The 14,394-nt window shown below is 44.3% G+C and overlaps 1 protein-coding gene across 1 annotated transcript in view; it reads left to right on the top strand.

The window, feature by feature from the left end:
* The window catches only part of frmd3 (FERM domain containing 3), a gene marked incomplete at its 3' end in the record, with an annotated part of 254,619 nt that overhangs the window by 115,107 nt on the left and 125,118 nt on the right, over positions 1-14,394 (top strand). Inside the window, exon 4 of the mRNA XM_084314149.1 lies at positions 9,466-9,544. Coding sequence (XP_084170275.1) covers positions 9,466-9,544 — 79 coding nt within the window. The remainder of the gene's footprint in view (positions 1-9,465; positions 9,545-14,394) is intronic.

Here is a 14,394-nt window from a genome sequence, read left to right as displayed (position 1 = left end):
GAGTAAAGAGGAGCGTGAGTTTAAGGAGAGAGAGAGGAAAGAGGAGCGTGAGCATGAGCGTGAGATTAAGGAGCGTGAGTTTAAGGAGAAACAAATGTTGCTGGAGCACGAGCGTGCACAGAAGGAGCTTGAATATAAGCATGCTGCCTTGCAGGCGGGTGCTCTGTATCCAGAGTCACGTTCCGGGTTTGATGTAGGCAGGAATATTAGGATGGTGCCTCCATTTTTTGAGAAAGACGTGGAAAGATATTTTCCCCTTTTTGAACGGGTGGCAACCACATTGAAGTGGCCTGATACCGCCTGGACACTGCTGCTGCAATGTGTTTTAGTTGGTAGGGCACAAGAAGCCTACACTGCTCTGTCCCTTGAACAAAGCGCTGATTATGAGCTGGTTAAAGCTTCCATTTTGAGGGCTTATGAGTTGGTCCCCGAGGCCTATTGTCAGCGTTTTAGAGGTTATCGCAGGTCGGAGGGGCAGTCTTATGTTGAATTTGGAAGGGAGAAGGAGAACCTGTTTAACAGGTGGTGCACTTCTCAGAAGGCAGAGTCAAGAGAGCAGCTTAGGCAGTTGATTCTCCTAGAGGAATTTAAAAGATGTGTTCCTGATACCGTTTCCACACATCTAAATTAGCGTAAGGTATCGAAGATAGGCGACGCCGCTGTCTTCGCTGATGAGTTAGTGTTGACACACAAGTCCGTGTTTTTGGAGGACTACCGTGTTGAGTCCGGGGATAGGCGTCCTGTTCAGGGGGGCCGTTTCCCAAAACCTGTGTCTGCTGGTCAGTTAACTTCACCTCCTAGGCGGGGTGGTTCTGCTGTTGCATTCCCAGAAGGGATTATCTGTTTCTACTGTAAAGAACCTGGTCATATCGTTGCTGGGTGCCCGGTGCTTGAGCAGAAAAATGTCAGAACCGTGGCTCTGGTAGAAGCCATATGCAGAACGCCTATGCCAACGTTAGATGGGGATGGGGGAAGTATCAAACGTGTGGACAAAGAGCTTGAGGGTTCCTCAAGGTTTATGATGAATGGATTTGTTTCCCTGACTAATGCACTAGAGTCCAAACAGGCTATAACAATTTGGAGAGATACCGGTGCTTTTCAGTCCCTCATTCTGGAGGGGGTTTTGCCGTTTTCAGAAAACTCTTCTTTGCATTCCGGTTTCGTTGTTCGGGGCTTTGGGGGTGGATTTGTGGATGCACCTTTGCATGAGGTCACGCTCAATTCTCCCTTAGTATCAGGCAATGTTGTTGTGGGGGTATGTTCTCACATTCCCATAAAGGGGGTGTCCTTCATTCTAGGGAATGATTTGGCTGGTGACAAAGTGCTGGCTACTCCGGTTGTAACTCCCATTCCTGTGGTTTCTGAGGTCTCTAATGAGCTGGCACAGAAACATCCAGGAGTGTTTCCTGTGTGTGCTGTGGCACGAGAAATGTCAAAGGACAAAAGTGATGTTGTTGATACTTCGACTTGGGACATTACCCTTAGTGACACATTCTTTGTTGAATTAAAATGTGTACCTGTTGAGAATTTTGGAAAGCACACAGTGGATGTACCTCTGCATAATGATTCTCTTGATTGTGGCTTTGTGTTATGCCCGGTGGTGAAACCAGAGTTGACATGCGTGCCGGAGAAGCATGTGACAGGAGATGATATGGCAGCGCAGTGTCTCAAGGTCTTCCCAGCCTGTACGGTGGCTGAGGCCACGAACGAATTGGAGGATGAGTGTGGGAAGGATGCTATGAGAGGTGCTGTTGTTTCATGTGACACCGTTCTAGTTGGAGAGGCTACTAAGCCTGACTTAGGCTGCCAGCCTTCCCACAGTAGCTCTATTGTCCCTAATGTTTCACTTGTGGGCAGGGATGGTCCCAATATGTCAGTTGATGATGCTGACATTGATCCACATGTCCACACTGATTCTCTGCCATGCAATAGGTGTGATGGTCAACCTAGTTACCTGTGTCCTGTGGAGCAGGAGCCGCCTTCGCGACCTGGTCTGTGGAGTGGCAGCCATTTTGTTTTTGATCAGGACAATGTTATTTTGGGTGACGCCATTTTAGATGGTGTTCCAGACGTTGTTGTGTCTGTCGTACTGCCATGTTCCCGGTACACTGGGGCTGTACCTGAGGCGGTACATCCTACTCTGGATGCTCACGGTTTGCAGTATCCTGAACTGCCAGTGCCAGGTGGGATGGATATGGGTGCGGTGGTGGTATCAGTGATCTATGGTTTTGTTGTGCTGTGTTCTGTTCTGTTAAACGCAGTTTTCAGGTTGATTTTGGTTTGCAGTATAATTTTGACAGATCGGTATCGGTGGTCGTGTTCGACAGGGGCCGACCCGGTTCTTGCCTTGAACCATTTTGATGTTTACGTTGGATCCTCCAGTTTACCCCTTGTTGTGTATACAGACCATAACCCTTTGGTTTTTCTTCGCAGCATGGTGAACTCAAACCATCGTTTGATGCGATGGAGTTTGTTCCTCCAGGCGTATAACTTGGATATTCGCCACATCGTGGGAGGGACAACGTGCTAGCAGACGCCCTCTCACGATCATAGTACCGGTGTTTGTGGTACCCGTTATCGCTGTTGTGGTAGAGGCCCTGACAACTAAGGGGTCACAGTTGTTTTTTGTTTTGTTTATGGGTTGTTATGTAGTGGTTGCCTCTTGGGCAACCAGTTTGGTGGGGGAGGTGTTATGTACTAGAGGCCTGGTCACTCCTGTGTCACCAGGGCATGCAGGTGAGGGCTGCCAATTAGCCAATTAGTGCTGATTGGTTACCTGCTGGGAGCTGTAAAGGCAGACCTAGGAACACACATGCAGGGTCTGTGCTTGGAGAAAGAGCTGTTAGGTTCTTCAGTCCTTGGCCGTTGGGTTTGCACTAGTACCTTAGTTACATTTACCTTAATAGTTCCTTGAGTTAGTAGCACTTTGAGTTAGAGCACTGGGTTTTGGTGTTGGTTTGCACATAGGTTGCGTGCCCCTGAGCCAGGGTCGTAACAGTCATGTATGTCATAAATGTTATGATGAATTGAAAATGGGGGACCCTGATGTAAACGAGACGAAAGTATTTATCTGGTCTGCATCCCCTTAACAATTGTGTGTATTGAGCTGTACTGTATTGTACCTATTCTGCAATCTGTTAATAACGTTTTCAATCAATCAATCAAACGTGACGAGCCAGGCCAAATTTACCATGTTAATTTATGGAATATGCAATCTAACAGCTAACGTGAACTTTACAGTAAATTACATGGATAATAATGTTAAGGTAGTTAGTTCATTCCTGTAGGTATACTATAGGTAGGCCATCATTAGGCTCTCAAATTCATAGGCAGTAGCCTATAAATGAAAATGAAATATACATTTTGTATACATACATACATAAGGCTCAGGGAGCTGATTGACTGCCTACCTAAAAGTCTGTTCTCTTATTTAGCACATTTTCAGTAAATATTTGATTGAAATTGAAGTTTTATCTGGTGATTATTTGAGTGATTGTTTACCTACAGGAATGAACTAACTACCTTAACATTATTATCCATGTAATTTACTGTAAAGTTCACGTTAGCTGTTAGATTAGGCCGAGAAACACCTGGAGACGTTCCACACTCCAAGACCTAAAGAGTGAGCTGGAAAGAAGCAAAGGCCCTGGCCCAGAAGAGAGTGAGATGGAGAGCTCTGGTGGACGCCCTATGCCCCCCAACGGGGTAAAGAGGATTAAGTCAAGTAAGTCAAGTTAGATTGCATATTTCATAAATTAAAATGCTAAAATTGGCCTGGCTCATCACGTTTGATTGATTGATTGAAAACTTTATTAACAGATTGCAGAATGGGTACAATACAGTACGGCTCAATACACACAATTGTTAAGGGGATGCAGACCAGAGAAATACTTTTGTCTTGTTTACATCAGGGTCCCCCATTTTCAATTCATAATGACATTTATGACATACACGACATACACATATACAGTATGTTACTGCATAACACATGGGCTCAGCCAGTTTATATATGATTTATTTACATTTCAGATATTGATTGAAGAAGTGTGCTTTTAGTTGATGGCGGAAAATTGGGCAGGTTTCAACTGTCCTGACTGGTGGGAAGTTCATTCCACCATTGCCGAGTGAGGACAAACAATATAGCCTATAGCTTGCTTCGCTTTGATGACCCCCCAGGAGGCCGAATAGGAGTGGGTCTGAGGCGGCCAGAAGAGGAAGAACGTAGGGGTCTTGATGGTGTGTAGTTAGAGACCATTGACCGGAGGTAGGAGGGAGCCGTTCCCCTCGCTGCATGGTATGCCAGGTCAAAGACCTTGAAGCACATTAGTGCAGTGATGGGAAACCAGTGCAGCTCTCTAAGAAGTGGAGTAACGTGGGCTCACTTTGGTAGATCAGGCGGACCACTGTATTCTGTATGAGTTGAAGTGTCTTGGTGGCAGAAGCTGGTAAACCAGCTAGTATTGCATTTCAATAGGTGAGACATGCCTGTTGATTGCAGGAGGAGTTGCTTCTTTTGTCAGGAAGGGGTGGATCCTTCTTGAGCATTACAAATATTGGACATGAAGCCTGCATCGTGACTGCTTCATTCCTTTCTATCTCCCCTTATAGGGGTGTGACACCTACATCCATTACTTCACTCGACAAATATCCATTTACCGTCTGATTTAACTCCCAACATGTATCCGCAAAATAAAATGGTTATGGTGTGTTGAGTGAAAAGAAGCCAGGTTCTAATTGTTGATGCGATGTGAGCACAGAAGTTCAGCCGGATGGTCGGGGACAGCTACTTTTCTCTACTGTGATTGAAAAGTCAGTCAGCAGGGAGGATTTGGCTGGCAGGAGAAGTAGCTCCATTTTGCTGAGGTTCAGTTTGAGGTGATTGGTCATCATCCAGGCAGAAATGTCGAAAAAGGCAGGCCGAGATCTGTTTAGAGACTTGGGTATCTGAGGGAGGAAAGGAGAGGAAGAGTTGAGTGTCATTGGCATAGCAGTGATATGAGAAAGCATGATACGTGATAAAGTTACCCAGAGATTTGGTGTTGAGATTTGGTGTAGAGAGAGAAGCGGAGGGGTCCGAGCCCTGGGGGACACCAGCGTGCATTCTCTGCAACATCCCGTCATTTAGAGTTAGCAATTTGGCTTTTAAAAATAAAATAAAATCATCAATTCTTTTGGCAAAAAGCAATTTTTCCATTAACCCCACATGCAGTATCAAGGACACAATTTATTGAAAATGATTGTTAATTTCTGCCATAGGCAGAAAAAAAAAATCACCAGGGCTTGTCATAATGACGTGACCGCGTGAGCAGGGGTGTAGTTGAGGGTATATGCTTCCTATGCATCCTTATGCCCAGTCTGCCAGCGCTGTAACCCTATGGAGATGTTTACCTTCTTTGCAGGGCTATAACTTTTTAAATATTATAGCTATATCGACATTACTATGGCCCATTCAACATCGGGTATCTATCGTTCCGGATGTGGGAACGTTATATTATTTCATTTCGAGAATATAAGTATGTTTTTAAGGTTTTTTGCAGTAATTCCTAAAACGCGAGTTATAGGCCCTGACGCATATGATAGATTATCGATTGGCGTTTCTTTCCTATACTTGCTATAATAAAAAATTCAAATGTGTATGATCGGTATACATTATGCTTCATCATGCATGAAGGAAAGGGGGGGGGGGGGGGGGGTCGTTTATAATTCCTTGATCGTCAGTAACGGCTTTATTTAGTATGGGTTGATATGTTGATCAGATGTATTGCCGTGAAATGAATAAATAATCGGGCTGAAAATAACGTTATATTCCTCTTACCGTTCGCCGATGAGACTGGAGGAAAAATATTCCAATTATTTGACGTCGATCTGCTAGATCCATTTCCCGTTTGTATGACGCAATAAACACCGAAATCATATTGATTATTGCGTTTCGAAAGCGATCCCATGCACTCGTAACAAGATATTACTGCCGGAGGGATTTCCTTGATGCACCAAGCGCCACTTCCGGTTTGGCTTGGAGTGTAACTCGCCCGACATCCACCAGGCGGCGGTATTGAGGCGTTGCAATATCAGACAGGGCCCAGCTGCAGTCCCGGAGGGAGGCTGGATGAATTATGAATGCCATGGCGAAATTTTTTTATATTGATCCCAAAAACGCATGGCGGGCAATAACGAGTATACTCGTTTTTGGCGTCCAATGTGTTAATGACCCCCGATGCGAATACCCTCCATTTCTTCTGAGGTGTAGATATAACTTATATAACTTTAACATCCTCAACAACCCAGTGGTGAGTATGTTGTGTAAGTAGAGTAGACCAACACAGCTACAGTGATGTGACAGAAAGCAGTGCCTGCTGCGAAGCCTTGTCAGTTCATAGGTCAAGTTCTGCAGTAGCTACTCATTTGACAGACCTTAACTATTTTCTCTTTAATATAAGTTATGTTTAGTTTTTCTTGCTGGAGTGAATGATTTATGTTATTTATACAATAAATTATAATTATTCTGTTATTGATCATTTGAGTTTTCTGTCTTAAATTCAATCTACGTAGGCTACATGTAGCCTATCGTGACTCTATAAATGTGTATATATAGTTCAAGTTTCTTTATTAGTTGTCATACAGAAATACAGAATACTTTTGCATGAAATGCTTCTTTCTGTTTTGCTCCTGAGAGTGTGCTAGATAAAATAACAAGGTAGTATAAAATAGTATAATATAAGTATAAAATAGAAAGTCAATTACGTAAACAAGTGTAAACAAAACAAAAAAAGTTCAATATAAAGTCTATACTTCTGTACAGTCTATACAGTCAGCTTCTATACAGTAGTGTAGAATGGTGAGGTATAGCTTAGCTTGTGGTGCCACCTTGTGGTGGTGTGGTGCAATGAGGTGCATGAGATTGATGCCAATAAATATAAAGTGTGTTAGTGTTTAAAAGTGGGTAAAGTGGGTGCTACAGTGTGTTGTTTATTTAAAGTGAGTGTGTGCGTGTGGATGTGTGTGTTGTGGGTGTATTTGATGGTCTGTTATTGTTCATTGTTCATTGAGCATCCTGATGGCCTGGGGGTAGAAGCTCCTTCTGAGTCTCTCTGTGCTGGCCATGAGACTCCGGTATTGCTTGCCTGACCGCAGCAGTTCAAAGAGGCAGTTGTTTGGGTGGCTGGGGTCTTTGATTATTCTCTTAGCTTTACCCATGCAGCGCTTGTTGTAAATGTCTTGGAGAGTGGGAGGCCCCCCTCCAATTGTGCGTTCGGCTGAACGGGCCACTCTCTGTAGTCTGCTACGGTCTTGTGTAGTGCTATTCCCAAACCAGGAGGTGATATTGCCAGTCAGGATGCTCTCTATTGTGCATGAGTAGAAGTTCTTGAGGATCTTCTGGCTCACTTTGAACTTCCTTAGGCGCCTAAGGAAGTAGAGGCGTTGTCGTGCCTTCTTGATAACACTGTCAATATGTGTTGTCCATGTCAAGTCCTCGGATATGTGGACTCTGAGGTACTTAAAACTGTTCACTCTCTCAACCGGTGCCCCATTGATGCTGAGGGGGCTGTAGTCCCTGACCCCCGACCTCCTAAAGTCCACAATCATCTCTTTTGTTTTTCTGACGTTCAGGGAGAGGCTGTTCTCTTGACACCATCCCGCTAGAACCTTTACCTCTTCCAGGTAGGCCCTCATGTCGTTTGCAGAGATCAAGCCCACCACTACTGTGTCATCAGCAAATTTGATGATTGTGTTGTTGTTCCGCTGTGCCACACAGTAATGTGTGTACAGGGAGTAGAGGAGGGGACTCAGAACACAGCCCTGGGGGGCCCCTATGTTGAGAGTGATGGATGAGGAGGTGCAGTTGCCTGCTCTCACCATCTGGGGTCTGCCCGTCAGGAAGTCCATATATCAGCCCTGTACCTACTACTACTACTACTACTACTACTACTACTACTACTACTACTACTACTACTACTACTACTACTACTACTACTACTACTACTACTACTACTACTACTACTACTACTACTACTACTACTACTACTACTACTACTACTACTACTACTACTACTACTACTACTAATACTACTACTACTACATGTACTAATAATAATAATATACTGTAACTACAATCTTACTATGAGTTTGTGCTTTATTCAGTGATTCCAGGAAGAGAGTCATTAGGATCGAACACCCTCCCTCAGACTATCAAAGACTCTCCCTCACTCTCCACCTTTAAATCCCGACTCAAAACCTACCTGTTCTCCCAAGCATACATTTTGTATTTGTTGCTTATGTCTTGTGTATTCATACTGTTGCTTGTTCCCTGTGGTTCTATGTTTCTCTGTTCTTTGTTTTGCTTATTGTCAGTGTCTTTGGGTTCTTGAAAAGCGCTATATAAATACAATTAATTATTATTATTATTAGGATATTTAGCTGTGAGCAGTGAGAAGGATGGTTTTCATTTTCAAAATGGGTATGTGTGCATGCAACCCATAATGCTATAGGTTTAAACAGTAGCTATATGAAAGGGGCCATAATCATGTAAGACTTGTGCAATCTTAACAATGATTTCCACAGACCAATGCAGAAGTGTGTTTCTTACACACATGCAGTGAGGTAGAACTTAAAGGTGCAATATGCAACTTTTCTTGACTATCAATTTTGGTTATAGTCCTACAGTATATTCTTGAAGAGTAGGACTTCTAGATGGACAATGTGCTCTTTTAATTGTTCTCACCATAACTCAAAATACAAGCCTGTTTTGCTTTACTGTTTACAAATACAAAGGTAAACAAAGCTATTATGGCTTTAAAGTAAAGTGTGTGTGTGTGTGTGTGTGTGTGTGTGTGTGTGTGTGTGTATTCACCACTTCACACCACTACGCGCGTGATAGGTCTATTGTTGTGTGAGGGATGTGAGGTTTCCAGTGAGTTTAAAGTTAGGGTTAAGGTTAAGGGTTAAGGTTAAGGGTTATAGGTTCATGAACCTCGTTTAAGCTCCTTTGATGTGAGCCTCACAGCATTTTGGTGTGTGTGTGTGTGCGTGCATGCGTGCATGCATGTGTGTGTGTGTGAGTGTGTGTGTGACTACCTACGCTCAAATCCTACAGATTTCACACAGTCACAGTCATAGTATACACACACACACACACACACACACACACACACACACACATACTCACAGCAGTGCTACACGTCAATGCGCTTTAGGGCTGTGATCAAACAAACAACAAATCCTGATTCTGCTTGGAAACTATTTCATTAGTGTGTGTGTGTGTGTGTGTGTGTGTGTGTGTGTGATCAGTGTAATTACCACTAACAAATGACTAATCAGAAATAGAGGCTTACTGTGATCTCTCTCTCTCTCTCTCTCTCTCTCTCTCTCTCTCTCTCTCTCTCTCTCTCTCTCTCTCTCTCTCTCTCTCTCTCTCTCTCCCTCTTCCATCCTTTCTTCACACCCATGTCTTGTCTCTGTGTTCCACAGGTCAGCAGCCCTACACCATGTGCTTCCGGGTCAAGTTCTACCCCAACGAACCAATGAAAATCAAGGAGGAGCTCACCAGGTACAATGTAACGTTGTGATTGGTCAGAAAAGAGAACCAGACAAAGGTCTTTTACCATAGGAGTTTATCATGGTAGTGGGTTTATATGGTTCCACTTATTCAGTTGGTGATATTTGATGGACAGTTGAGCATAATTAAATTAGATCTGCGTTTTTATATTTGAGAACAATTTGAAAAAAAGTGATGGGTACAAGACTGTGTACCTAATGCAATTGAATCTTTACTCGTTTCCATGGTTTTATTTATTGTGGATCCCCATTAGTCTACACCAAAGTGAAACTACTCTTCCTGGGGTCCAAACATTAAAAATACAAACACACATAAAAAAAGTTAAAATAAAATATAAAACCACAAACATTGAAGTACTCACAAGAAAACAAACAAAACAGTGAATAAAAGCTCACTCAATATTCATAAGTTAGATATCACAATTCTCCAACCATAAAATACAAATTACATAGTCAGTCCATAAGAATAAAACAGTTCGGAGAGTCAGCATTGCCTTGGCTTGGGCTGATCGCTATACTAACTTGTTTGGCTGAGTTAGGGGGAGGGAAGCCATGGGTGGGTCCTGGGCGTTGTGGACAGCGACCCCTACAGTTCGGTCGGGGCGCCTGCACAGCGAGGGTAGGATCTGGAGAAAGGTAGTGTGACCTTCCACACGTTACACTCTCCCGGTGAGAATCTGCGCTGCCAGGCTGGCTGCCGGCTGGCTGCACAAACATGTGACAGTCTCCGGCCTCCCGGACCAACAGTAGGGGGGGGGTGCGCAACAAACCAGGAAGGGGGTTGAGAATTGGCATAACGACTAACAGTGGGATGGGAGACAAATCGGAAAAAAGGAGGGGGAAAAAGATAAAAAAAATAAAAACTGTTCAAAATCATTTATATGATTTTAACTCATAATATATCATAACTTTTCTCAAGTCACCGATCACCTTTATATTTCCATACTAATTTCCATAATAAGTCAATGACCAAAATGTAACTCATTATTCATGAGCGCAATTTTAAACTTTTCCTTACCATAGTTATATTTCTGGGTATTTTATTCCAATAAGCAACTGCTCTATACATTTTTCAGAGCATTTGTTTTTGGTAGAGGTAAAGTAAAGCATGAATCTAATGCTTGCCTTGTGCTATATCCATGTCTCATATTAGTTGGGTACAGTTCTCAAGGACCTTAACAGCCTGCAACTCATTTCTCCTTTGTGCCAGTTCTAGAAGAGTCCTCTTCACCTTCAGAAACCATGCTGCAGCTGTCTTGAGCTTCTTCCATTCAGAGAAGTAAGTGACAAGATGTTCTGTAGCACTAGGTGAGTCTGTGATGATCACATTCACAGCAACAGGCTTCTTGACTTCTGGATCGTCGCTGGCCACAATGCAGTCTGCTGTATAAGAAGGCCATTTCTCCATGGGCTGAGAGAGGAATTTTGGGCCCTCAATCCATCGGCCATCCGTCAGCAGTTCTTCAACTTTCATACCCCTGGATACCATCAGCGGGGGTTGTCTCTGGTGTTGATGTACTTCCATTGAGACACGTTAGTCATTTCTCTAATGGTTGACACCCTGTTTGCCAGGAAGGTATGAAATCGCTTGTCCTTGTTTTGTATGTACTTGATCACTGACGTGCTGTCTGTCCAGAATGTTGATGGATCCAGTGGCAGTTGAAGCTCAGTCTGCTAGAACCGCAGCTGTCAGTTCAAGACGCGGAATGGTTACATGTTTCAGGGGCGTGACTCTTGCTTTCCCCAACATGAAGGAAACATGGATACTGTTCCTGCTGTTCTGCAGCCTAAGATAGTCCCGAATCCATGTTCGCTAGCGTCAGAAAAGTGATGCAATTCTGCCCGAGTGGGGCGTCCAAAGTCTTTGGGTTTAACACATCGGTTGACTTTGAATGATGTCATCTTTTCCAGTTCCTCCAACCATCTTATCCATTGGTGTTCAATATCTTTTGGAATGTTCTCATCCCAGCTGCACCCTCTTCTACATGGACTTGTCAGGCAGTGTAACTGGGCTAATGAAATCCAGGGGATCGTACACTGAACTTACGATGGACAGTAGACCTCGCCGGGTATGCGGTTGCTCCTTCCTGACCATTTTGAATTTAAACGTGTCAGTTTCCACACACCACAGTAGCCCTAGGGCTCTCTCTATCGGAAGCTCATCTCTGTCCAGATTCAACTCTTTCGAGTCTCTTGCCCGGTGCTCTTCTGCAATTGACTGCAGTACTGACCGGCTGTTGCTGGTCCACTTGATCAAGGTGAATCCGCCTCTCTGACAAATCTCTGAAAGAGCTTGAATCATGACAACTGCTTCTTCCTCTTTAAGCAATCATCCACTTAGAAGTTTTATTTGACTGTTTCGACAACATCAGCAGCAAAGTGATTGTGATTGTCTTCAGCAGTCTTCTTCAGTGTGTAGCTCACACAACTTGGGGAGGAAACTGCCCCAAACAGGTGTACTGTCATTCGATGTTCCACAACCTCCAGATTTGTGTTGCCCTTAGGCCACCAGAGGAAGCGAAGAAAATCCCGGTGTTCTTCAGGAACTTTGACCTGGTAAAACATTGATTTTATGTCTCCCATGAACGCTACTGGCTCCTGTCTGAATCTTACCAGAACACCAAGTAGCGAACTGGTGAAATTAGGGCCTTGTAACAGTTCGCTGTTCAATGAAGTTCCCTGGTATTCAGCGCCGCAGTCGAACACAACCCTTAAGTTGCCCTTTCTTGGGTGATGTACACCATGGTGGGGGACATACCAAACTTGTCCAACTCCACGATCTAGCTGATGTTGAGGCACTTCCTCAGCATATCCATTCTTGATCACGTCAGTGAAGAAGCTGGTGTACTCCTTGTGAAAGATTTCATCTTTCTTGAACCTCCTCTGTAATCCAAGTAGCCGTTGCTTGACCACACAGAGGTTGTTGGGCAGAGTAATCTGGTCACTCCTGAAGGGCATCTTCATACTATAGTGTCCATCCATGAGCTGTGCCGATTCCTCCATGATCTTCAGAAATCTTCTCTTGACATTCCCTTTTCTTCTGAATTCCTTTAATTGAAATCATGGTTGTATTGGTTGCTTAGCATCTCCTCCAATCTGCTCACAGAAATCCTATTCACATTGGCCACTGCAATCCCATTTTCAGGACCATCGCTTGCTTGAAGGGGCCCATTGACCGCCCAGCCCAGAACAGTTCTTACAGCATATGGACCATTTCCACGGCTGTTGACCACTTCCCAAGGTTCCAATAACCTGGGTGCATTGGTGCCAATCAATAAGTCAACATTCGCCTTTATGCTGTGAATTTGGACATCAGACAGTTAAGGCCACTTCACTAAATCTTCCTGGGAGACAATATTTTCACTGGTCACAGGCATTTTTCTTTGTGAAAGCACTTCTGGGAGGCTATAGAAGGTGTCTCCATTGAGACCAGAGATCTCCATACCCTTCAGGGAGGTACCTGCGACCACCTTCTCCTGTCCCATGGTGCGCAGAAGGAAGTTGGTCTGTCGTCCAGTCACATTCAATGCATTAATTAAATGTTCAGAAAAAAATGTTGCAGAACTGCCAGGGTCGAGAAAGGCGTACGTTTGCAATATCTTGTCTCTCTTTGTGGACTTGACCTGGACTGGCAAAATGGACAGCTTACAACCACCTCCGCCAGCCCCAGTAAGACCACATGTCTGCGTGGCTGTTGTGACGCTAGCAGATGCCTTAGGCTGCCGATCTGTGCTGGGGTATGGCCTGTCGAGATGAAGTATGGTTTGATGGTTTTTTTCGCAAACCTTGCAGGTTAGGCGCTTGTCGCAATCACCACTCATGTGACCGGAACACAAACATCCAAAACAAATCCCCTTTTGCTTCACAAAGATTATTTTGTCCTTGTGGTTCTTGCCTTTCAGTCGTGGACACTCTGCCAAAGAGTGGTCCCCAAAGCAGCACATACAAGATCTGGACTCTATTTTGAAATCACGGACAGAACCTATGGACAGATCCCAAGTCTGGTTCTTTGGAGTCCAGACATGTTACCGTTGTAGCAAAGCTGTTGCCTTTAGCTCTGCCAAAATTGGACTGAGGCTGAGACTTGTTCCTGTTGCTCATTCCATCCTTTACAATTGGTTGATCCTGGATGTTGCCGAAAAGTGGGTCAGAAAGGATTGTAACCTGACGTTCCACGAATGTGGCAAGATCATTAAAAACAGCTCTGCGATTTTGTCGCTCCAGTAGATCATGAGCTGTTGTCCTCCATCTTTCCCTATACCTGTAGGGCAGCTTGGTCATAATCCTGCGCATGTTGGTTGGCATGTCGAGCTCCTGCATGTGTTGCATCTCTGCCATCAGCTTTGTTGGCCTTGTTTTCAATATTATGCTCAAAGGATCTTATAAAGCTCCCATAGTGAAGCGGGTCACCGTCAAATGGAGGGATATCTCTGGATGATAGAGACATTGTGAGCTGTTGTTGCACGAGAGCATTTGTGATTTCATTCGCTGCAGGACTGTACTCAAGTCTCCTTGAGGTGGTATTTGAGAAGGTTGATACAATTGTGTAGGTTGCGCAGCAGCTCCACCTTGTGGTGGCATTTGAAAGAGGGGTGGTTGTGCAGTAGCTCCACTTTGTGGTGGCATGTGAAAGAGGGGTGGTTGTGCAGCAGCTCCACTTTGTGGTGGCATGTGAAAGAGGGGTGGTTGTGCAGCAGCTCCACCTTGTGGTGGCCTGTGGAAGAGGTGCGGTGTAACCTTTGATTTGACAACCGGCTCTGGCATAGGAATGTTGAATGGCTGTGCTGTTGGATTTAGCACAGTATGGCTTGAATGAGGAGGTCCAGTGTGATTTCCCACATG

This window comes from Notolepis coatsorum (assembly GCF_963971535.1).
Source record: "Notolepis coatsorum genome assembly, chromosome: 1".
NCBI classification, from domain to species: domain Eukaryota; kingdom Metazoa; phylum Chordata; class Actinopteri; order Aulopiformes; family Paralepididae; genus Notolepis; species Notolepis coatsorum.
This window is presented reverse-complemented; position numbering and strand designations above follow the sequence as displayed.